Source organism: Nicotiana sylvestris, chromosome 9, assembly GCF_000393655.2.
Source record: "Nicotiana sylvestris chromosome 9, ASM39365v2, whole genome shotgun sequence".
Lineage (NCBI taxonomy): Eukaryota > Viridiplantae > Streptophyta > Magnoliopsida > Solanales > Solanaceae > Nicotiana > Nicotiana sylvestris.
In genome coordinates this window covers 129,252,957-129,276,740 of record NC_091065.1, presented here as the reverse complement: position 1 = coordinate 129,276,740, position 23,784 = coordinate 129,252,957, and the positions used below count along the sequence as shown (strand labels likewise).

At 38.1% G+C, this 23,784-nt stretch overlaps 1 protein-coding gene across 1 annotated transcript; it reads right to left on the bottom strand.

Annotated features, from left to right (window-relative positions):
* Positions 1–23: 23 nt before the first annotated feature.
* On the bottom strand, positions 24–20,303 carry LOC104235509 (uncharacterized). Its single transcript, XM_009789296.2, has 10 exons — positions 19,972–20,303; positions 18,980–19,130; positions 18,701–18,884; positions 16,533–16,603; positions 4,446–4,583; positions 4,118–4,209; positions 2,133–2,404; positions 1,314–1,399; positions 1,074–1,175; positions 24–511 (listed from the first exon to the last, which is right to left on the bottom strand). The coding sequence occupies exons 1-10, from the start codon at positions 20,049–20,051 to the stop codon at positions 350–352; spliced, it is 1,338 nt and encodes a 445-aa protein (XP_009787598.1). The 5' UTR covers positions 20,052–20,303; the 3' UTR covers positions 24–349.
* Positions 20,304–23,784: the final 3,481 nt, after the last annotated feature.

The window sequence follows — 23,784 nt, the reverse complement described above, 5'->3', positions numbered from 1 at the left end:
GATTCCACGAAAGAAGGAACATGTGCGCGAGTGGGTGCGGAAGAGCCCCAAAAGAAACCAAAAATGTCACATTATTTGAAGTCATACACTGTAACCCTTTCAAGATTGCGGACTTGGTTTTCCTTACGTCTATATCTAGAGGGGGAAAACCCAAATAGGTCATAAACGGAAGAAGAACTAGATAAGTGATAACTATAAAACAACAACTAGGAAAGGCAACATATATGGCATACACATCTTACAAATCATAATACAGAAGAAAAGAAACAATTGGTAGTGAATGCAATAGCAGAATTAGGCGAGGAAAACCAACAATGGAAAATTGAACAAAAACAAAAAACCGGATACTTCAGCCAGCCAAGTGGCTGGGTGATCTGTTGAACATGGCATGCCACATGTAAGCTCTAGAAAGTACCATCTCAAGCTCTGAATGGCTCCAGTTATGAGTTGGAAGGTGCTGAAGGAACATAACCATCTCTTGGAATTCAAGCTTCAGCAGCTTATCTGACCACTGCACAATAAACACAACATTGAGCATATATACACAGCAAAGCTCCTTCAACATCAATTCTGGTCTAGTAAATATAACAGGCAAAGGAAGCTCTAAGATTCAGTTTGTGTATGGAAAATAATATTGGATTTAGAAAGGGTATGAAGAACTACTGAGACTTAATAACACTCTGGTCAAAAGAAAAAGAGGTTTTGGGTCAGTGACTGGAATACTGTGTAACAATACCCATGATAGATTCTTTGTTTGCATTGTCTTAATATGTCAAGGGGTGTCTATAACTTATAATATTACTTGAACCCTGTTTCCTTCAATTCAATATTTACCAATCCATTCTGGACTTGTCTAACAAACCTTTCTTTCTAAATTAAGGTAAAAGAGAGTGTTTGTGCTAGTGTGTTTTTTCTGTATATGTAATACCAGTAAGATTCAAAACCACTCAGTTCTGGGAAAAATGCCAATAAGATTCAAAACCACTCAGTTCTGGGAAAACATTTTCCTTCATACCAAACACACCATCAATGTCATCAGATAAATCTCAAGCAGATATTAAGAGAAATCTTACTGTGAGCAGAAAGCTTGCAGCAATATATACAAGAAAATCTGGCAGCGCATCACCTTCTGCAAGATATGTATCCCACAATCGAGAAACAAGATGGAAAGGGATCTGCAAGAATAGATTGATTAGGTCACTGTCTTAAGGTATTCTTTACTATGACAACTAAAAAGGGCTTTATCAACGATGCAGAACTTAGAAAAAGGATGGGGAAAAAAAAATTAATATGATAAAGGCAGAAAAACAAACCTCGCGTATCAAGAGACAATTGAACCAGCGAAAAGCAAACTGGAGAAACTCAAGCCCTTGCTCTTCCATGTGTGTTGACACAGGTTCTATTAAATGGGAAGGAACCAAATATCAAAATTATTATAACACGTCACGTAAAAAAATTCTGAAAGAATATATATATATATATATAGACAGGACGGAGAGAACAGTAATTATGCTGCCATTTCTTAGCCACCCTACTTTCGGTTCTCGTACTTTGTTACCTCAAAAACCACAGTTTAACCATGGTTAACCTCTAACAATTCGGAAGCAAATTAGGGTTTTCTTACACTTAATGAAATTTAACATTTTCTACTAATTAGTCTTGTAATGTGTTTCTTTTTTTTTTTGAGAATGGTAACATAAAACTTGTAATGTGTCTTTACCATGTCCAAATGTTAACGTGATTCAAGTTCCAATTATCAAAAGACAATCTCAGCCACCTCCATCAACAAATTATAGAAAATACCTACATGTGTAACCCATTGCAACCAATACAGAACAATTTTAGCTGGCCAAGACAAATTGAATGAAATAAATACTGGTTCCAACAGTATAACACCCACATAATGATGCCAATCATAGAGGTACGCGCCCTTTTTCATACGGTCATAGAAAGTTAACTCATTCACAACATAAATAAACATATAATATGCTGAACAAAAATTTGCTTAACCTTTAAAATAAATCACTGTTTCACAAATAGGAAACCAGTACTGTTTGACACCAAATTCCAGATTTTTTGTATTATGCAGTAGTTAAAGAAAACAAATAAAGTAGAAACCACTAGGATATTACCATCTATCCGTCTAACCAACTCCTTTAGCTTAAACACAAGGCGCTGGATTCCTGGTTGAGCAAATGTGTAATGGTCTTGCATCCCATCAAGCAATTTTGATAGACACCAATAACAGTCAGCTTCTATGTTAGATATTTTCTCAGAAGGCAGATCAGACATCATCCATTTGTCAATGCTTCCTTCTAAGTGTTCTGACAAGAAAACAACTAAGAATGGTGTTGCAAGATCATTTATTCCCTGCACATATCCACTCGCAGGGTGCCGGATGGCCCTAGAAAGGAAAACGTTAAATCACCAACATATGAGAGAGCATCCAAAACACCAACATGAGCAATTAATAAAGGTTAACGGATGCCCATGCATCTTCTATTCTCTAAGTTTTATTTTCTGGACACCCTTAAGGGGATGGCTACTACGGCCTAGGGGTGTGCATTCCGGTTTTTTTATTTTTTTTGTATTATTTGGATCCACTTTTCCAGTTTTCCATTTTCGCAATCCAGATAGGGGTTGATCTGTGTTTTATTTCTGCCAAGCTTCCGGTAGTGAGAGCACGACCACTTATACCGATTTACTTGATACTTATCCCCTATTGCATTGAATCAATAAAAAAAGAGGTCAGTGCTACAGCCATCTATTGTTTGATCCAATATTGAACGGGGATGAGTAATCCAATCAAAACCAAAATAAATTCGGTTTGGGCTTTATTTCTCTCTTTTCGATTTGGTTTGGTTTGGGTTATTGGATTTCTCTTTAATTGCTGTAATCATTAATTTTTATTTGGTTATAAGAATGAGCAAGGTATTGTACATAGCAAAATCTTAGTGTGCTACTTGGTGTACAAATCAGTAACTATAAAGAAGAGGAGATCATAAATTTCTCATAATTCTTTTTCTTTCCATACATACACATACTTGTCGAGATGTACGTGCTTTCTGAAAAAAAGAGATAAGCTCATGAAACAACAAAAATTGTGAGTTCACTTAAAAGAACTCTCTGATGGGAGAGACATCCTTAATATTAATCAAGCTAACTCATAAAATGAAAGTCACCTTATACTCTGAAATGATCGTTTGAAAAACTTGAAACCATTTTTCACTCTCAGAAAATGTCAAACATAGCAAACATATAAATAAATACATAAATAAATAAATAAATAAGGATATAATCATGGTAGTTGATTAAAAATTACAAACAAATTAAGTAGATCTTATCTGAAAATCCATTTACATTATCTTCTGCCAACTGACATACTGTGGCACCAAACGTTGAGTATATTGTAGTTGCAAAAGTAAGAAAACTGAAAGACTGAAAGATGGGAACTAGGAAAGAAGAGTTCAAGCTTAAGACAAGCAAATCCCGAAATTTTAAAAAACATAAGATATTTAAGTGCAAAATAAAAATTAAAAAAAAGTATATATTAGTAATTCAAGTTTTTGCTTTTTTCAATTTTTATTTTCAAAAATACGTATTCAAACCGAAACCAACAATCATAAATTTTTATCTAAGACCAAAAAATAAAAAATAAAGGAAAACCAAAATATTTGCTTTGCTTTGGTTCTTCCGTTTAAACCGAATAATGCACATCCCGAATGGCTACTACCAATTTCGACCATGCCAACAGCCCATTACAACCCAATCATTGCTTTCTCATCTAGTTCCACATCTTAACTAAAGAAATGAATGTAATATTTTCTTTACTCTTCCCTTTGTAGAGAAACTTTGGATTCAAGGAGAATGTTACAGATAACAAATACAGAGAAGTAGCCTAGCTCAAGTGGCAAAGGGTGGTGGATTTGTGTCTTAGGTCATAGGTTCAAGCCCCCACACCATGCAAAAGCAAAGCCTGGTATTTAAGTGGAGAAGGGTAGAGGGGCGGGCCCATTATCCACCGAGTTTCGAAGGTTGCTGTTGGTCCAAAGGATCGGCCCCAGACGGATTTCTCGGTCATCAGAAAAAAAAATACAGAGAAGTAGAAATAGTTTACCAAATGTAGAGTATGCGCTCCAGGGATTTCTGAACTTGTGCTTGTTGGAAAAAAGAAACATCAGGCACCGTTCTAGGGCAGTCAACAGCAATCTAATAGCACAAGAGAAGCAATAGTTATATGATTGATGAGATCCGGAAAGTGAGGCATAAAAAAGATCAAAACAGACAACCCAACAGCATCTATAAGGGGTTGAGGGCTAGCTCACTTGGTGAGCTCCCTGCCTTCCACATTAAAGGTGGAGGGTTCAAACCACATCAGTAGCATAGCTTCCCCTTACCCTTTCCCCCTCCCCCCATGTAATAAAAAAGAACAGCATCCATAATACCTGCCGAAGCATGTTGATCTCTTCATCTGTGCGCTCAATATCTGAAATGTCATAGTACTGAGCAACACAATCAAGATAATCTAGACGCTTTCTTCTCAGAACTCCCTCCCTTCTATCTGAATTAGGGGGTGCATATCCCTGTTCTCAGCTCATTATTTAAATTTCATAAAAAGCAACAAACTATGTCTAATAAGAAAACCCGCAATCTAGTTTGGCAGGTTTTGTAAACAATGTAGGAAGCAAGCAAACTTGTGTACAGGAATATTAGCAAACTGAAGCAGAGACCTACTGATTAGCGAGCTCTGGCTAAAAGGTCAATTTCAACAAAATAAGTTCACAGGATAGGGGGTGCATATCCCTGTTGTCAGTTCATTATTTAAATTTCATAAAAAGCAACAAACTATGTCTAATAAGAAAACCCGCAATCTAGTTTGGCAGGTTTTGTAAAACAATGTAGGAAGCAAGCAAACCTGTGTACAGGAATATTAGCAAACTGAAGCAGAGATCTAGTTATTAGCGAGCTCTGGCTAAAAGGCCAATTTCAACAAAAGAAGTTCACAGGATAGGCTAATATATCCCCAAATAAATACCAAAACCAACAATTACTATTATCAGAATTCATATTTTAAACAGCGCTGCATGAAATGCTTCATATACAAGATTCTTTTAAGTACTTCTACAGGTTAACCAGAGATTACTAATATCAAAAAAATTATACAACGGCACTGCATGAAACGCTTCTTTTTTTTTAACTGAGAAATCCTAAAGGGCCAATGGCGCACGTTCGAAGCTCAGTGGATGATAGGCCCCTACCTCTACCCTTCTCTTAAATACCAGACTTCTTCTTTTTTGAGATTGATAAATACCAGACTTTTATTTGCAGCATGGTTTGAATCTGTGACAGCGCCTAACCCACACATCACATTGTACTCTTACCACTAGACCAAAGCCTTGGGAACCACTGCATGAAATGCTTCATATACAAACATCTTTCAAAAACTCTTTTTTATCAGCATAAAACATCTTTTAAGAACTTCTATAGGTTGGTTGTATTCTTGAGTACCAGGACAAAGGAGAGTCTCAACTTCTAGAATCCAGTATATGACAGAACAACAACAAGTATGCCTCAATCCAAACAAGTTGGGGTCGGCTATATCAATCCTCACTTCTTTATTTAAGCTCAACTTATATTATCATCATACCAAATAAAATAAAATAAAAATAAATTTAATATATATATATATATATATATATATATATATATATATATATATAAGTAATAATAATAGTAATATTAAAAGTTCTCTAACAGGTCTAAAACTTATTCTCAACTAGTAAATAGTACCTATATGTATCTTTTTCTTCCATTGTGTCTTATCTTTAATTAAGCTGCATTAATTCCAAGGAATTGTAGGTCTTACGAGACAACTTCCATTCATGTGATGTTACGTCTACCCAGTTTTAACACCTTCATTCACCATAGCTTCACACCCACTAACTGCTGCATCTGTAGGTCGACACAATACATGCACAAAGCATCTCAAGCGACCTTCTCTCATTTTGTCCTCAGTGCATGTTATTTGCACCTTCTAGCGAATGTAGTCATTTTAATCTGATTAGCATAGGCATCTTTGCAACACTCTTTTATTGGACATGTTGGATTTTAGTGGCCCAACATTCACTACCATATAACATTGACAGTCTTATAGTTGTTCTATAAAACTTACCTTTCACTTTGATAAGCATCTTTCTATCACATAACACCCTGGTATCACTTCTCCATTTCAACCATATTGTTATTAATCTTATGAGTAACATCTTCATCTATCATTTCATTCTCTTGAAATAACGAGCCTAGATACCTAAATTGCTTGCATATCGGCAGCGCAAATCCCTTCTAGTCTCACCTCAACTTTGTCCTTCTCATACTGACTAAACTTCCAATACATGTATTCAATCTTACTCCTACTTACCCTAAAACCCTTACTCTCTAAAGTGCTTCTCCATAATTCAAGCTTTTGGTTGACACCCTCACTAGTTTTGTCAAGTAACACAATATTATCAACAAATAGTATACATCATCAGACCTCATCTTGTATTGTGTTGGTTAGCTCATCCACTACTAGGGTAAACAAGTAGGGGTTTAATGCTGATCCCTGGTTAGACACACTGTTATTGGGAACTCCTTTTTATCTCTTGCTACTATTTTCACGCTCTCCATCATACATATCATTTATAGCTTTATATATTAAATATAAATTCCTTTCTTCTCCATCACCCACCAAAGTACCTTTCACAATAGTTTATCCTTATCTTTATCTAAGTCAAGAACACCATTTGTAGGTCTTTCTTCCTTTCGCGAAAATTTCCATCAATCTCCATAGCAGGAATATAGCCTCCGTATAAATTCAAATGTTGTAGTGCTGGACCAGGGAGGGTCTACGCAAGAAGGCTCAAAAGACCTGAAACATTGTTCCTCAAGTTATCAGGTGGTCTGTCTGCCTTAAACTTAATTGCATTTTGATGATCGCTTTTTGGTGCAAACTTGTTTTTGTACCAGATGTAGATGATATTTTAAACGCAATTGCTAATTTGCACAACCTGTAATTACGCCTTTTGCACTGGCTTAGTGCAAACATTCATATAATATATTATTTATCCCTGGAAAAAAAATCCAATCTAGCTCTCTGTCACTCTTGTGTGTTCCTAAGTCTAAGCTCTATCACTTTTTCCAAGAATTTCATCGTATGACTCATGAGTTTAATGCCACGATAGTTCACACAACTTTCAATATCTCCTTTGTTTTTATAATTTGGAATCAGGGTACTCTTCCTCCATTCATAAATCATAGGGCATCCTACAACTTCTTAGTATAACATTGAATAACTTGGTGAGTCATTCTACTCCAACCTCTTCAAGACACTTTCACACCTTTATAGGGATACTATCTGGACCACAAACTTTTCTAATTTTCACATTTTATGGCGTCCTTTACCTCTATCGGCTTAATTAAACGAGTGTAGCTAAAGTTCTATCTACACAGACACGTGGATGTCTAAAATGTTATTCTCTTGGTTCGAGTTGAACAATAGATCAAAATAGCCTCTTCATCTCTCCGTGATCTCATTATTTCCGGTAAATATTTTTTGAGAATCGTGATGACCCAAAAGGGTCATCTCGTGTCTTAGAACCCAATCTGGGGGTTCCGAGGCCTTCAAGACCTCATTTTCTTTCTCCTTGATTTGCGTGCGCAGTCCGGACGCGCTTTCCGAAAGCCCTTATGTGAAAATTTGAGAAAAAAGCCAATTTTGCCTTTAAATTTGAATTTAAGTTGACTTCCGTCAACATTTTGGGTAAATGGACCCGGACCCGTATAGAAAAATATGGGACTTGGGCGTATGCCCGGAATTGAATTTCGAGGTCCCTAGCCCGAGAAATGAATTTTTGAAGAAAATTGTTTAACTGAAAAATATAAGAAGTTTGGAAATTGAATAACGATTGAATATGATGGTATCGGGCCCGTATTTTAGTTCTGGAGCCCGGTACAGGTTTAATGTGGTATTTATGTTGTGTCTGTAAAATTTGATAAGAAACGGAATTCATATGACGTGATTCGGACCCTCAGTTGTGAAAATGGAAACTTTAAGAGTTCTTGAGATTTTCCTTGATTTTGATGCTAAACTCATAGTTCTAGGTGTTATTTTGGCGATTTGATCGCAGGAATAAGTCCGTATGACTTTTTTTGGCTTGTGTGCATGTTTGGTTTGGAGTCTCGAGGGCTCGGGTGAGTTTCGGATAGGTTTCGGGATGTTTTGGACTTAAGGATTTCTGTTGTATTGCCACTTCTGGTGTTCTGATACTTTGCTCTTCGCGTCCGCGAAGGAACCCTCGCGAACGCGAAGAGTAACTTAGTCTGGGGGAAATTTCCTTCTACGCGAACGCGAGGCACAGGTCACGAACGCGGAGTGTTGGGGGCCATTACCCTACGCGACCTGGCTATCGCGAACGCGAAGGCCATTTTGGCAGGGACCTGGGGAAGGGGAAATACTCTACGCGAACGCGACGAATGGCTCGCGAACGCGAAGGTCAGGGGGTGAACCTTCGCGAACGCGTTCAGTATCTCGCGAACGCGAAGGCTCTTCTAGCCAATGCTTCGCGAACGCGAAGAAGACCTGTCCACCGAATTTAAAACAGAACCTAAGTCGGGAAAAGGCCATAATTTCATATCTTCTTCCATAGAAACCAACCTTGGGCAATTTTTGAAGAGGGATTTCAACACCAAATCCTAAGTTTGTGTTCTTAAACTCATTTCTTTCATTTTCCATCAACACCCATTAGATTTCTAGGCCTAAATCTTGTTCTTTAAGGGTAGAAATTAGGGATTTTAGAAGAATTGGGGATTTTACAAATTTGGGGATTTAGACCTCGATTTGGGGTTGGATTCCGAAACTAATTGCATATTCGGGCTCGTGGGTGAACGGGTAATCGGATTTTGGTCCGAATCTCGAGTTTTTGACCAAGCGGGTCTGAGGTCGATTTTTGACTTTTTGGGAAAAATGATAGAAAACCTATAATTAAGCATTGGAGTTGAATTCTTTAGCATTTATTGATGTTGTTAAGTTAATTATAGCTAGATACAAGTGAATTGGAAGTGGAATCTAAAGGGAAAGCGGTATTTGAGGCTTGAGTTTGGCCGTGGAATCCGAGGTAAGTGTTTGGCCTAACCTTAGCTTGAGGGAATAGGTGTTGTGTCTTATTTACTACGTGTTAGTGTTGCGTACGACATATAGGTATGGTGACGAGTATCTATACATTGGTGTCGAGCATGCCCGTGAGTCTTACACTGTGACTGTTGTGATTCTTATTATGTACTATTATGCTTAAATTGATGATTATTCATGTTTGGCAAGACTTAATGGTATTTTCTTGGTATTTGACCATTGTTGAGTATTGACTCAAGTTGAGATTTATTTTGTGAAGTTAACTGTTGGAACTAGATTGGTTATAGTTGATTCCCTTGTCGGGATGTATTTGTTTCTATTATTGATTTCCTTGCCGGGATGTTATTGTTTCTACTGTTTGGGTGAGGAAAGAGTGATAAAGCACGAAGGGTGATGCTGTGCACATTTACATTTATATTGATACATATGGTGAAGAAGAGAGATAAAGCACGAAGGGTGATGCCGTGCACATTTATATTAATCATATGGTGGGGAAGAGTGATAAAGCACGAAGGGTGATGCCGTGCACATTTCTATTATTGATTGCATGGTGCGATTGAGAGTAAAAGCACGAAGGGTGATGTCGTGCATTTTCTGTTTGCTGTGTTCAATTGCTATTATCGGTTCAAGTATTTTAATTGTTTAAATTCCTTTACTGCTGTAATTCTTTATGTTAAAACCCCCATAGCATGTTCCCCCTTCCCGTACATTTCTGCTTAGTTTCTATTACTTGTTACTGTGTTATTATACTTCTTAACGGCACAGGTTTATGATGTCGTGTCTTAGCCTTGTCACTACTTCGCCGAGGTTAGGCTCGGCACTTACCAGTACATGAGGTCGGTTGTACTGATACTACACTCTGCACTTTTTGTGCAGATCCCGATATTGGGCCTTACGGATCGTAGTTCGAGGTTGCTGCCTTCAGTCCAATGGAGATCCGACGTAGTCTTTTAGGCGTCCGCAGGCCTTGGCATCCCCTTCTATCCTGCTTCTTTTCTGTTTTATCTATTTCTGAGACAGATTTGTATTTCTTTGTTCATACCACTATTTGTAGTATTCGTAGACAGTCCGTGAAATTGTGACACCAGCTCTGGGTGAAGTTTTATTATGGATTTCATATTAGTATTAAGTTAAACTGTTAAATTCTGTACTTCTGCAATTTGATTTCCACTGATTTTCTTATATCATCTGATAAATTATTAAAGATAAAGGAAAAAGGTAAAATAATCAGTAACGTTGGCTTGCCTAGCAGGTTCAATGTTAGGCGCCCTCACGGTCCCGACGATGGGAAATTCGGATCGTGACAAGAATACACTTTAACTGGTTTAAATCCTTACATTTCTTCTCTCCTAGACGTGTCATGCTAGTTTAAACATTTTTTTTCTCCCTTTCCTGTGTCCCTTGATTTTAGTACAAGCCACTAGAGCTTCCTCTTGGACTTTACTAATAGTCTTTTAGCTTCCCTCTTAGATATCTTGTATTCTTCAAAGGCTTCTCCATCTTCTGCTTTTGGCAACTTCCTATAACATTTTCTTTTAGCTTTAGTAATTCTTTGTACCTCCTCATTCCACCACCAGGATTTCTGTGGTCGAAGTCCTAGACCTTTAGACATACCTAGCACTTCAGTTGCTACTTTTCGAATGCAACGTGACATTCCTTCCACAAGATGTCTATGTCTCCCTCTAAGTCTCGAGCTTCCTGCTCCCGTAGTTTTTCTTAAAACACTAATTGGTTAGCGCCTTTTAATGCCCACCACCTAGTTCGCGGTTGCTTGCAAGTCGTCTCATTTCCCACTCTACTCTAAAGCTTTACATCTAAGACTACTAATCTACGTTGCATGGTCATTGCTTCTCCTAGAATAACCTAACATGGCCACCAAATCAAACTATACATGACTATACGACTCCACAAAAACTAAACATTAAGTTCATGCATTTGATGCTACAAATGGGTAAAGCACTTATTACAGAATGAGATTATACAGTTGCATAGCTTGACATTGTGCATATGCCACAACCATCTTATCAGTAATAGCTCTGCCCACACTGAAATGATAGTGGAAGGCATGCCATCCTCATTAGAAGCATCAAACATCTGCAGAACAAGAGGGATTGCACTTGAAATGTACAGCTCACTGCCCCCTCTGTTTCAGTTTTTGGTGGCCCAATGTAGTGACATAAGATGGCCCATTCAGAAGTGAATCATTACTTTCAAATTTTGTCAGCTAGGATAAAATCATCAGAGTGCAAATCTAGCTTCAACACTCTTTCAACTTGTTCAACTTCTCTTCTTAAATAATTCATAGATGATTTTTACCTAGGTATCCTGGATTACAAATTATCTTGGTAGGGTAAGAAGTCTTATTCTAGGATAACCATCTCCGCGAATTCTCTGAGTTAGTATAGTTATGTGAATATATGTAATTAGTCCTAGTCCCGTATGTAATAGGAGTAGGTTATGTGTTATGTATACATATAAATAGGGCTCATTATAACATAGAATAAGAAGCAATAATATTTTCTCCCGTGCTTTCTCACATGGTATCAGAGAATTACTGAGAAAAGATCGTTGTGCGTCATTTCAGCAACATCCGGGTAGAAAGAACTAAGTCACCATGCAATTTTTGGTGACCTAGGTGACTGATTTGCATCATCTCACGCTTGGTGAGTGTTGTCCACAAACCAATACCACCATTAGACTCGAAAAACTCCGGCGACCAAACCTCATTAAGATTCTTCGGCAACAGACACCCCACGCGCCTCCACGGGCCACCCAGATCTGTGATTCCACCGGCGCGTCTGTCCTACGACCGGCGCGTGCATGCTTCTCCGGTCATTTTTTTGCCGAGCTTCTTCAGGACAACCTGTTCGCACAGCAATTCCGAGTTCACCAGTATTGTTTCCGACAGATTCCGACAACTTTGGAATTTTTCGATGTAAACGGTGTTTTTCGGCATAAAATAGAGTTATTTTTCTCTGTTGTGAACAGTGTTTTCCCAGATATTTCTTCAGTTTTCTAGGAGTAATTGATTTCCACTATATTCAAGTTAACCCTACAACTTTTAGTCAAGAATTTGAGAAATTAATTGTAGCGACATGGGATCCAATACTATGAATAGTTGGATGGTTTTTCTACCGGATTATATTGAGTTCATTCAGTACAAAGCACGTAAACAGACATCTTCGGAGAAAGCTTCCGTTGTTCAAACATGTAATAGTATGACTTATGTCTCCAAATCTTCATCCTCCGATTCTTGGATCATCGATACAGGTGTATTTTATCATATTTTTGGTAACAAATCTCTTTTCACTAGTATTTCATATTCTCAATCTCTTCCAACAGTCACAATGGCCAATGAGTCTCAAGCCATGTCAGTTGCAATAGGTCAAACAAGTCCACTTCCTTCTTACATTTAGATTCAGTTCTTTATGTTCTCAGTAGTCCTTTTAATCCATAGCCGTTAGTCGCTTAGCCAAATCACTTAAATACGCTGTTTTATTTCTTGATGAACTTGTTTTTATATAGGAACGTAGTACGGGGCAGATCATTGATACCAGGCGTGAATCAAATGGACTTTATTGCCTTATCCTTGCTAAATCGCATGGACTCACATCTTGTCTTCCTTCAACAACTTGTCTTGTTACTAATTCACTAGATTTATTACATAAACGGTTGAGACATCCCAGTTTGTCAAAACTTCATAATATGGTACTTAGCTTATCTCACTTGTCCACTCTAGAGTGTGAGTCATGTCAGCTCAGTAAGCATACTCGCTCCAATTTCCCTCGGCGTCCCGATAATCGAGCGGGAGTCACCTTTCACTTTAGTCCATTCAAATGTTTGGGGTCCTAGTCGGGTTAGTTCTATCTTGGGATTCCGCTACTTTGTCAGTTTCATCAATGATGATTCCAGGTGCACTTGGATATTTTTGATGGAAAATCGATTTGGGTTGTTTTCTATTTTTCAGACCTTCCACGCTGAAATTCAAAATCAATTCGGGGCTTCTATCCGCACATTTCGTAGTGATAATGCCCTAGAGTATTTGTCTTCCCTATTTCAGCAGTTTATGAACTCTCATGGAATCATTCATCAAACATCTTGTGCGTACACATCTCAACAAAATGGGGTAGCTGAGAGAAAAAATAGGCATCTCATTGAGACTGCTCGCACACTTCTCATTGAGTCTCATGTTCCATAGCGTTTTTGGGGCGATGCAGTTCTCACAGCTTGTTATTTGATTAATCGGATGCCTTCATCTCCCTTCCAGAATCAGATTTCGCATTCAATATTGTTTCCCCAATCACCCTTATACTTTGTTCCCCCTCGTGTTTTTGGGAGCACATGTGTCGTTCATAACTTAGTCTCTTAAAAAGATAAGTTAGCTCCTCGTGCTCTCAAGTGTGTCTTCCTTGGTTATTCTCGTATTCAGAAGGGATATAGTTGTTAGTCACCTGATCTTCGTAGGTGTAAGGTTTTGGTAGATTCATAGTAAACATAAGAGATCTTGTCACTTCTAACAAATGCTTATTTTTCCTTTCAGCAACCCCATTTTGTGCACTAGTATAAGGGTAACTAGTTTGGTGGATTATCCCATAAGACTCCAAATAAGCACCAAAATATTTGTCCATGCATTCTGTGCCATTGTCAATTCGCAAGATTTTTACCTTAGCCTCAAATTGGGTACAAATCATCTTATGAAATGACTGAAAATAGGAGAAAACTACACTTTTGGCTTTTAACAAATACACCCAAGTTATCCTAGTGCAACAATCAATGAAAATAACAAACCATCGACTACCCAACAAAGAAACTGTTTGAGTAGGACCCCATACATTAGAATGAATAGTTGAAAAAGGAGTTGTACTTTTATTATCACTTAAAGGATAAGAGTTCCTTGTATGCTTGGCAAATTTTCAAGCATCGTAAAACAAAGATTCAAACTCAGTTCTGGAAAAAACAAACTAGGATATAACTTCTTTAAAACAAAAAATGATGGATGCCTCAACCGTTTATGTCATTGTATTAGTTCTTGGTTGACATCCTTATTTCCTCCAAAAAAGGCCCGACCAAAGTCTCGAGTTCCATGAATCCAATATTAGTCATCATGCAATCTACCACTGCTAATCTTCTTCCTTATTTGAAGATCCTAAAAAACACAATGATCAGGAAAGAACTCAACACTATAATCTAGTCTTTTGGTGATGGCGCTAACAGGTTAACAGGAAACTCAGGCCATGGAGAATGGATGATAATATAATATCAAGTGTACAGACAACAGAACTTGTTCTAGAGACAGGAGTTAGGGAGCCATTGGCTATTCTGATATAATCCCCTTTGGGAATAGAGAGTAGTTTTGGAAGTATTTACAAGAGCCTGTCATATGTCTATTCACACCATAATCAATAATCTAAGAATTAAGGTGAGCATTAAAGGCAATACATGACTACACGTAATTGGAAGTGGAAACATTAGAAGAATCAAGTTTGTTCAGGAGACGATGAAGATGCTGAACTTCGTCTGAAGCCAAAGCTTCTCCAAAAGCAATTTCCTTGGATGTCTCCACATTTTCTGATATTAGCTTGAACCCTTGATGGATTTACACGTTTTTTTCCCCGAACTCTAGTTGGTCTACCATGCAGTTTCCAGCATGTCTCATTTGTATGCCTTGGCTTTCCACAATAATCACAGTGCATGTGATCTTTATCAGAAGTGATTACCCTTGGTTGCTCATGAGACATAGTAAACCCAGACTTCTAGGTTGGTGCTGAATAAGAGGGTGTTTGAATTGGCTTTTAAAAAATAGCTTATAAGCTAAAAGCCATAAGTTGTAATACCCAACTTTTGGCTTTTGGCTTATTTTTGTACTTCCATGCCTAAAAGTAAGTGCTTTTAAGCACTTTATTATTGTCAAACACCACAAAACTAGAAAAGTGCTTAAAAGCCAATAAGCATTTAAAATAAGTCAATCCAAACACTCTCTAAAGCAGGACCCCTCGTCGACTCTTTTCCTGTTGAACATAAGAGTATGCATCCTCAAAAGAAGGAAAAGGAATTTTACCGAGAACTTGAACCATGGTCTGATCATACTCTTGGTTCAAACCGGCCAGAAAATCATAGACCATTTCCTTTACAACAAATTGTTGAAAGAGAACTGCATCATTAGTACACTTCGTTTGGAGATCCTGATAATAGTCAATTTCCTACCATAACCCACTTAATTCGGAATAGTAATCAATGATAGTCAACTCACATTGCCCAGTAGCATGAATTTTATTTCGACTCTCAAAGATCTGGGCATCATTTCCCTTGCGAGAGTAAGTGCGCCTAGTTGAATTCCAGATCTTTTTAGTGGTATCAAGCAATAAATATCGCTTAGAGATTCGGGGGTGCATAGTGTTCAAAAGCCATGTCATAACATGGGAATTTTCAGAATCTCATTGACATAGTTAAGGTCAATAATAGCAAGTGCTTTCTTTCTCTAGTAATATACCCAAGTAACTTTCTAGACTTAATAAAAAGTAAACAAGATCTTGACCAAGAAAGATACGTACCAGCCCCATCCAATTTAACAGCACTAATTTGAGACATAGAATTATTATCTGTTTTTGTATCACCAATAGTTTGAACAAATAATAATCCTTAGTGTCAACAAACCGAATAGGGATATTCAGAAATATAGACATTAACTTCTAGAGATAGAATATGCCTGATCTCGTCGGAAAAACCCATCGAAAAACTAGTCGGAATCTGCCGAAACTTAGATGGGAAGGGTCGGAATAGGCCTGTGACCCGAGATCTGAAAAAATTTCCTGAAAAAGTCGTTGCAAAACTGCAGATCTGACCAGAAAGCTAACTGCCACACCGGAACCCTAAGTCTCTTTGATAAAAACGGAACCCTAGTATTGCGAGGGAGATAACTCACATCAAAAAGGCAGCAATGACTCTAATACCATGTAAATTTGAAAAGATGAAAAGGTTTTTTTATGTTTCTTACATCCCTAAGCAAAAGTATTTATACACAAGGTCCTAGGACTATTTTAAGAAGGAAAATAAATTACAATCAATCAGAATAAAATCAAATCTCAATCAGAATCAAATCAAATTTTCCCTAATAATTAAGCCAATCAACATTGTGATATAAGGAAGAGTTGACGGAAGGAGTTGAAGATTTTTGTCAGCTACTAGATTACATTTCTAGTTGTGGGCCCCTCAAGATCATACCCCTTTTTTATCTTTGTTCTTTTTTTCTTTTTTCTTTCTTTATTTCTTGTATTTCGGCATCTCCTTGATCCCATGTTAATATATAGTTCCTCCTCTCTACTGACCTAAAATGTTTCCAGAAAAGTAAAGTTAATTAGACCCATACCAAAAGAAGCCTCCATATGTTGGGTCGCAAATATGACGGGACACCATTCCAAGCTAATTCGCGCAATTTTTCTGCAAGAGAAGTTGGGAAGTATATAAAGAAGAAAATGCAACAATCAGACCGGTAATAGCATTGAGAATTAACAAAATAGCTTTCCAAGTTGTAAGTTGTAACAAACAATAGCTACTAAATCTTCAAATCTATACAAGTCATCATGAAGGAAGAAAGATCAAACCCCGTGTGAGATCAAACCAGAAACAGTAATTTCGGTTATGATATGCGTAGAACTATCTCTCTTAGTCTGAACATTAGCTAGTGAAAATTCACAAAGCCCGTGAGACTAAAGAATGGAAGCCAAAGAAATCATCACCTTTGTGATCAACGTGCCAAAGGATATGCCAATGATAGTATTTAAAGTGGCAGGGAGGGATGTACAAATAGGCCATTACGACAATTTCGAGCCTCCAAAAGGCTTATCCTTGGCTGGAGATCAAAGCTTTTCTTTAGGTATTGTAAGAATTTCAAGTAAGCGTACAATGAGCCGCTCAAAATCTTGATGCAAATGAACCTGCCCTTTCCATCAGCAGCAGGTATCAGGTAACTCTATCCACCAAGGCTTGGATAGATGGGGAAAAATCACCTAGTATTTTTTGCCTCCGCTGGGATTTGAACTTGAGACCTCATGGTTTTCACCCACTTCATTGACTACTAGGCCACACCCTTGCGTGCATACTAGTTTATTGTCTTTCTTTAAGTTATACTTTTCAACTGTCCCAATCTATTACTATAAAAAAGTTCTAATTTCAAGGATATCAAGATTAGTTAGCGCTTCATCAAACATTTTTCTTTCATGGGTAACAGGTACTTTATATTCATGAGCATTTGCTGTAATTTTTGATAGACCATAAATTACTTTTGGCAGGTTACATACTAGTTTCTAGTTCTTTTTCTTTCCTACTGGGTAGGTGTCTTAGTGGAGTGCCTGTCAAAATGTTCGTATTGAAGTCGTAAGGCCAAGTGAAACCTTTATCTAGTATTACCAGTTTTTTCTTTTAATTTGTAACTTCTGAAGACTTGTAGTCGTTGTTAAACATTGCATGATGGATTTTCTCCTAGTCTTTTACTTAATCCTGAGAGTCAACTGATAATGAAGTTCCGAGCGGCTCAAACTTTCTATCTTCTTCAGATTTAAGCTGCATCACCTAATTCCGTTCCCCCATCTCAACAAGGTGCGGTGAACGGGAACATTTTCCTGCATCTATTCATTTCCAGGAACAAAGGAAGCATATTAATTTAAGCATTACATCCCAAGCATACTAATTTAAGCATTACATCCCCTACCCTGAACTTTAAACCCAATTGCAGAGAGATCATAGGGATATAAGGAAATTCTCCTCTCAAAGACTATTGTAGGCGAAACTAGAATTTCAACTCTCACACAGCATCATCAAGATGCTCTACAAACACTCCAAGAGCATTTTCAGCTTTCTCGTATTTTCTTTTTTCATTGAGGTCTAGAAACAGTATAAGTCGCATTATTACAGTTTTGTGCATCTACACTACATAAATGTTCCTTTGAATTAGTTATAGGTGTTAAGTCTTAAGCTCATTTGTTACACGTTTGGTGGATCGGGAAAGGTACCAAGCATCTACAATGCATTTGCAACCATACTTTATGAGTTCTTAGGGGACCTATGTCAAGGATTGTCAAACCCGGAGCATACTTGAAACAAATGAAAAAAAAAAGAATAAGGGGGAGGGAGAGGGTCAGGAAGGTTGACCGCCTTAAAGGGACTGCCTTTTCATGGTGAGAAAGGAAATTCTTCTCCCAATTTCTCAAAGAAATTAATAGTGAAAAGTTCAGGAGCAAATGCATGTAAAGGATACTCAATCCTTAACTAGTCAAACAAAAATCATCTTTTTAGGATCTTGGCACCCATAGGTTCCCAAATAATAAGCTCTCACCACTATATGCCAAATTTTGACAAGAGACGTTTGCTCAAGCGGTAAGCAACCTCCACCTCCAACCTTAAGGTTGAAGATTCGAGTCATCAAGGGAGCAAAGTTGGGAGCTCCTAGGTAGGGATAAACAAAATCATAAAACATATGCCAACTTATGCAAGAAAAGAATCATAGATGTTTATATAACCAAAAACATATCTTGGTACCTAGAATAACAGTTGGTGCTGATAATTCTTTGGTGAATTTCATTAGCCTAGCTGAATCAGTAGCTCTTGAGCCCATCGATGGCTTCTGTACTTCGTCGGACGTGTGTTCTGAATTTGACGTGGACGATTTTGACTGGCTAGCGGATGAGCTAGCATTCAGATTGCTTCTCTTTTGCAGCTCATCCTGATATACAAAGAAAAGAGCTTACGTATGCTGATACATATAAGCAATAGATATACCACAAATCCCAGTACACTGAATGTCAGCACCGGTCATACCTCAAAAGATCCATCTGTCTGTTGGCTTGGTCCCGTCTCACTATCTCTTAGACTGCCATGATTATCCGGAGACCTCACTGTTGAGTTATCCACTGGGTCTGACCTCCGTGTAATCAGTACTTTGCCAGGGAAACTGCGTCCCTTTAACAACCTGCATCACATCATAGTTTTTGTGACTTGTTAAAAGTTAAAGCAAAAAAGAAGGTGTTCTGATTTAAAACGAATCAAACAAAGTAATCAACATCCTTGACTGTTAAATACCAACGATTATTATTTTAGAGGGTTTCTTCTTTAATCAGTAAAGATAATGATTTCAGATGGTGCTTCAGGGCCATAGCTATGAGACAAAGTTGCAACATGTTAACAAAAGAAGTCACTAGAATGGCAATATCCAATAAAAGGATAAGAAGCAATAAGTATGTGCAATGAAGTTCACATTCAGGGGCTAAGTTTGGGCTTCTTTCCTCAGCATTTCTTTTTGCTCAACTCTTCTAAAGCAAACTATTAAAATACTAATGAAACCAGAAATGGAGTTGCTAAATGTATCATTAAAAATTGTAACCATTAACTTCAAGAAATAAGTAAAAAGTCACTTTATATGCAAACAAGTATGCTGTTCATCTCCTACTGTTAGTTTATGCTGGAGCTAGCACCAATAGTGAAGAAACTAGGCAAGGTGCATAACCAAATTCCTCCATAGGCAAAAAAGAAGCAGAGCTTTTGGGCACTGATCAAAGGTTCAACTCTACCTAAGGATGCCTCATCTGTATACACCAATGTCTTGTCGCCCAACTTCATTTCTAATCACAAATCCACCATTCAGATTACAAAATACGCCTACTCGTTCACTGATCAGACACTCTCCAAGTCCAATTGATCATAGATAACTTTGAATTCCCTCATTTAAAATGATAGGGGGGAAAAAACTGGAAATCTAAGCGGTGGGTTTATGAGAATTATATAGATCTGAATAAATAACAGGGATCAATTACCCTTGAACATTTCTGAGTGTTTGGTTGAATCTTGAATCAACAGTAGCACTCCTTGGATCTTCCTCCCTGTCGCTCCTCATGGTTTAATTGTTATCACTTGCCTGAGAAGCTCTCGAAACTTTGCTTTCAATGTTAAGTGTTAAAAGTCTGTTACGAGGAGTACAATTGATGACGCCACAGAGATTTTTTTCTCCTGGCTCTTGCCTTAATATGGTACAGCTTCAACTGCGCATTAGTACAACTTCTTGATGCGTGTTTTGCTCTGGCATTAACCAAAGTTGCTCTCTCCACATACTTTGACCATTTTAGGAAACTGGGCGCCATCTTCTTCTTTTTTTTTGGGGGGGGGGGGGGGTAAATTTCGACAATATATAAATTTAAGAAAATAAAAAGCAAATGTTTGTAGCTGTGGGATTAATTAAAAACTAAAAAGAAATGATCTTAGAACATAGTTATTCTACATTTTAAACACTCATTTGTCTTTTGCAAATTCACAACTACTTTTTTCCACATATCTTATATAGCCACAGGAATAGTCAAAGGAGGAATGCAACAAAAGGAGGCAAGTTGAGAACTCTATTAAGCTTGTTTGACTCGTGATATGATTCTTCTGGTTAACGAAGAACCAATCGATCAGGATCAAGATTTTGAAACGAAAATATGATTTATGGGTTAAATTCAAGAAACAACGTATTTCAAGTTTTAGGACTCGAAATCTGATGATTAAAACCGAGGTGAAAGATAACGATCTGAACTATAAGAAAGACTATTTGCTCGTTCAAAACAAGTAAAAATTGATGATGCACCGGTTCAATGAAAGTTATAATTCTATGATATCAAAAGAACGAATTTAGATCAAGAAACATTTTCTTGAATGATCAAGAACTAAAAAGTTCATAAAGTCATCGCTTGAAATCAATTAACGTGATAAAGAAACACCATACACAACTGAAAATAAGATAAAGGCTATCACTACCTTGTTTGGAAACAAAAACAAAAATAAAGAAGACAAAATATAGAACAACACTCTATTGCAAATTAGGGTCAACCTCCAAAAACGTGAATTCTCTTCTACAAGCCATGAGAACCCTTTATATAGATCTAGAGTCTCTTCTTTGATGACTACAATTCCTATTCTAATAAGGAATTAAAATAGCCAAAGACAAGAAAAGTAAAATCTATATATTATTATAAGGATAGAAAAAAACCCTCTACTTAAGCCAAGTGACAACCTTAAAATTAGCCACATGTAATGTATAACTAATTAACTAATAACTAATAACTAATTTAGCCATATGGCACATGTAACTTATTTTTTAATTAATTAATTATAAATAACTAAATCAAAATATTAGAAATTTTACTATACAATACTTAAAAATATTATTAATAAATTTAAACAATTTAATAATTTCGAGTATTACTTTAAAATAATTGTTTACCCTCAAATCGGATAACAACTGAATTTATACGCGATTTTAAGAATACATGATCCAACTTAATACAATTTGAGAAATCAGATTAATATTGATATTAATGATAGAAAAGTAAATGCAAACCACACAAGTTGAACAATCTTGGCCTTGAAGGTTGGTCACTCTCGAATCAAAAATGCCTTAATCGATGTCGGAACAGAATGATGCGATAATGAGAACTAGTAATAACAGTATATTGCTTTGGGATGTGTGTTACAATATCTACAATGAATTATCAGACTCCCTTTTATATAGTAGAGGAGTCCTATTCTAGGCTCCAGCCTTCGTCTTTCAGCGGTGCAGAGGGAAAGGATGCCTAGGGTTTCTTGGCAGATGTTAGAGGATCCTCCGGACAGCAGGTCTTCTGGAGACCAGTAGGGTCTCGTTCACTACTTTTCAGTTCACTGGAGCTGCCTTCACTTGGTGGGAGGCTTATGAAAGGCGTAGGCTGGTTGGTGCAGCGCCACTTGGTAGGAGTTCTCCGTTCCCTTCTTGGAGAAGTATGTGTCGTAGTCTCGCAGAGAGGAGCTGCGCAGACAGTTCGAGCTGTTGCGTTAGGATGATATGACTGTGACGCAGTACGAGATGAGGTTTTCTATGTTAGCCCGTCATTCGGTTTGGCTAGTTCCCACTGATGGGGAGAGGATCGGGAGGTTCTTGATGGCCTCATGTTTCAGCTACGGGTGCTTATGACTAGAGAGTGAGTGTCTGGTTCTACTTTTGAGGAGGTTGTTGACATTGCTCGGGAGATAGAGTCGGTTTGCCACTAGGAACGAGTTGAGAGGGAGCCAAGAGGCCTCGTGGATCAGGTAGTTTTGGTGGGTCCTTTTGGAGGTTAGTTCCACCATGGTAGGGGTCGTCCCTATAGGCATGCTCAGACGACTCGACCAGTTCATCGTGATGCGTCAGTCAGCCACAATTCTCACATTGCTCGCTCAGGCCAGCCTTCATTCAGTGCATTACCAGCACAGAGTTCTCACCATCCCTCGTCCTCTCAGGTTTCTACGGGTAGTTCCTCGGGGTATCAAGAGCAGCAATTCCGTTAGAGGATGGGTTGTTTCAAGTGCGGGGATCTTGGTCATATCAAGAGAGATTGGTTCTCGGCCGATGGCATCAGCACCAACAGCTACACCACCCGCTCAGTCAGCTCTGGGTGGGGCCTAGCCAGCTAGAGGTCACTCTAGAGGGGGAGGCCAATCAGGTGGCGATCAGGCCCATTTCTATGCACTCTCTGCCAGACCAGATGCTATTGCTTCAGACACAGTGATCACAGGTGTTATCTTAGTATGTCATTGAGATGCTTCTGTATTATTTAACCTTGGTTCCACCTATTCATATGTGTCGTCGTATTTTTCTCATTATCTGGACATGCCCCGTGAGTCTCTAGTTTTATCTGTTCGTCTATCTATGCCGGGCGGCGATACTATTATTGTGGACCGCGTATACCGGTCGTGTATAGTGACTGTTGGGGTATTAGAGACTAGAGTTGATCTGTTGCTGCTTAGTATGGTTGATTTTGATGTTATATTGGGTATGGGTTGGATGTCTCCATATCATGCTAGTTTGGACTGTCACGTTAAGACTATGACGTTAGCGATGCCGGGTTTGCCATGGATTGAGTGGCGAGGTTCTTTAGACTATGTTCCCAGTAAAGTGATTTCATACTTGAAGGCCCAGCGGATGGTTAGAAAGGGTTGTCTTTCTTATTTGGCTTTTGTGAAGGATGTTAGTGCAGAGACCACTACTATTAATTCTGTTTCGGTAGTGCAAAAGTTTTCGGATGTGTTTCTTGCAGACCTGCCAGACAGGGATATTGAGTTGGCATTGATTTGGTGCCGGGCACTCGACCTATTTCTATTCCACTGTATCGTATGGCACCGGCGGAGTTGAAAGAATTGAATGAGCAGTTTCAGGAACTCTTTTATAAGGGGTTTATTTGGCCTAGCGTGTCACCTTAGGGTACACCAGTTCTATTTGTGAAGAAGAAGGATGGTACTATGAGAATGTGCATTGATTACTGGCAGTTGAACAAAGTCACAATCAAGAACAAGTATCATTTGCCTCATATTGATGATCTATTTGACCAGCTTCAGGGAGCGCGGGTGTTCTCCAAGATCGATCTGAGGTCTGGTATCACCAGTTAAAGATTCAGGACTCGGACATTCTTAAGATCATTATGAGTTCCTCGTGATGTTTTTTGGGCTGATCAACACCCCAGCATCGTTCATGAATTTGATGAACAACGTGTTTCGGCCTTATCTCGACTCGTTCGGTATTGTGTTCACTGATGATATCCTGGTGTACTCTCGTAGCTAGGAGGAGCACGTCCAACATTTGA

What these genes read in the sequence shown, in the direction of transcription:
- LOC104235509 (XM_009789296.2), bottom strand. Translation starts at nt 20,051, where the DNA reads ATGAGGAGCGACAGGGAGGAAGATCCAAGGAGTGCTACTGTTGATTCA. An exon ending in GAGCGCATACTCTACATTTG is followed by an intron (nt 2,405 to 4,117) that starts GTAAACTATTTC and finishes TTTCCTTTCTAG; the next exon opens with GGCCATCCGGCACCCTGCGA. An exon ending in GTTGGTTAGACGGATAGATG is followed by an intron (nt 1,400 to 2,132) that starts GTAATATCCTAG and finishes CCCATTTAATAG; the next exon opens with AACCTGTGTCAACACACATG.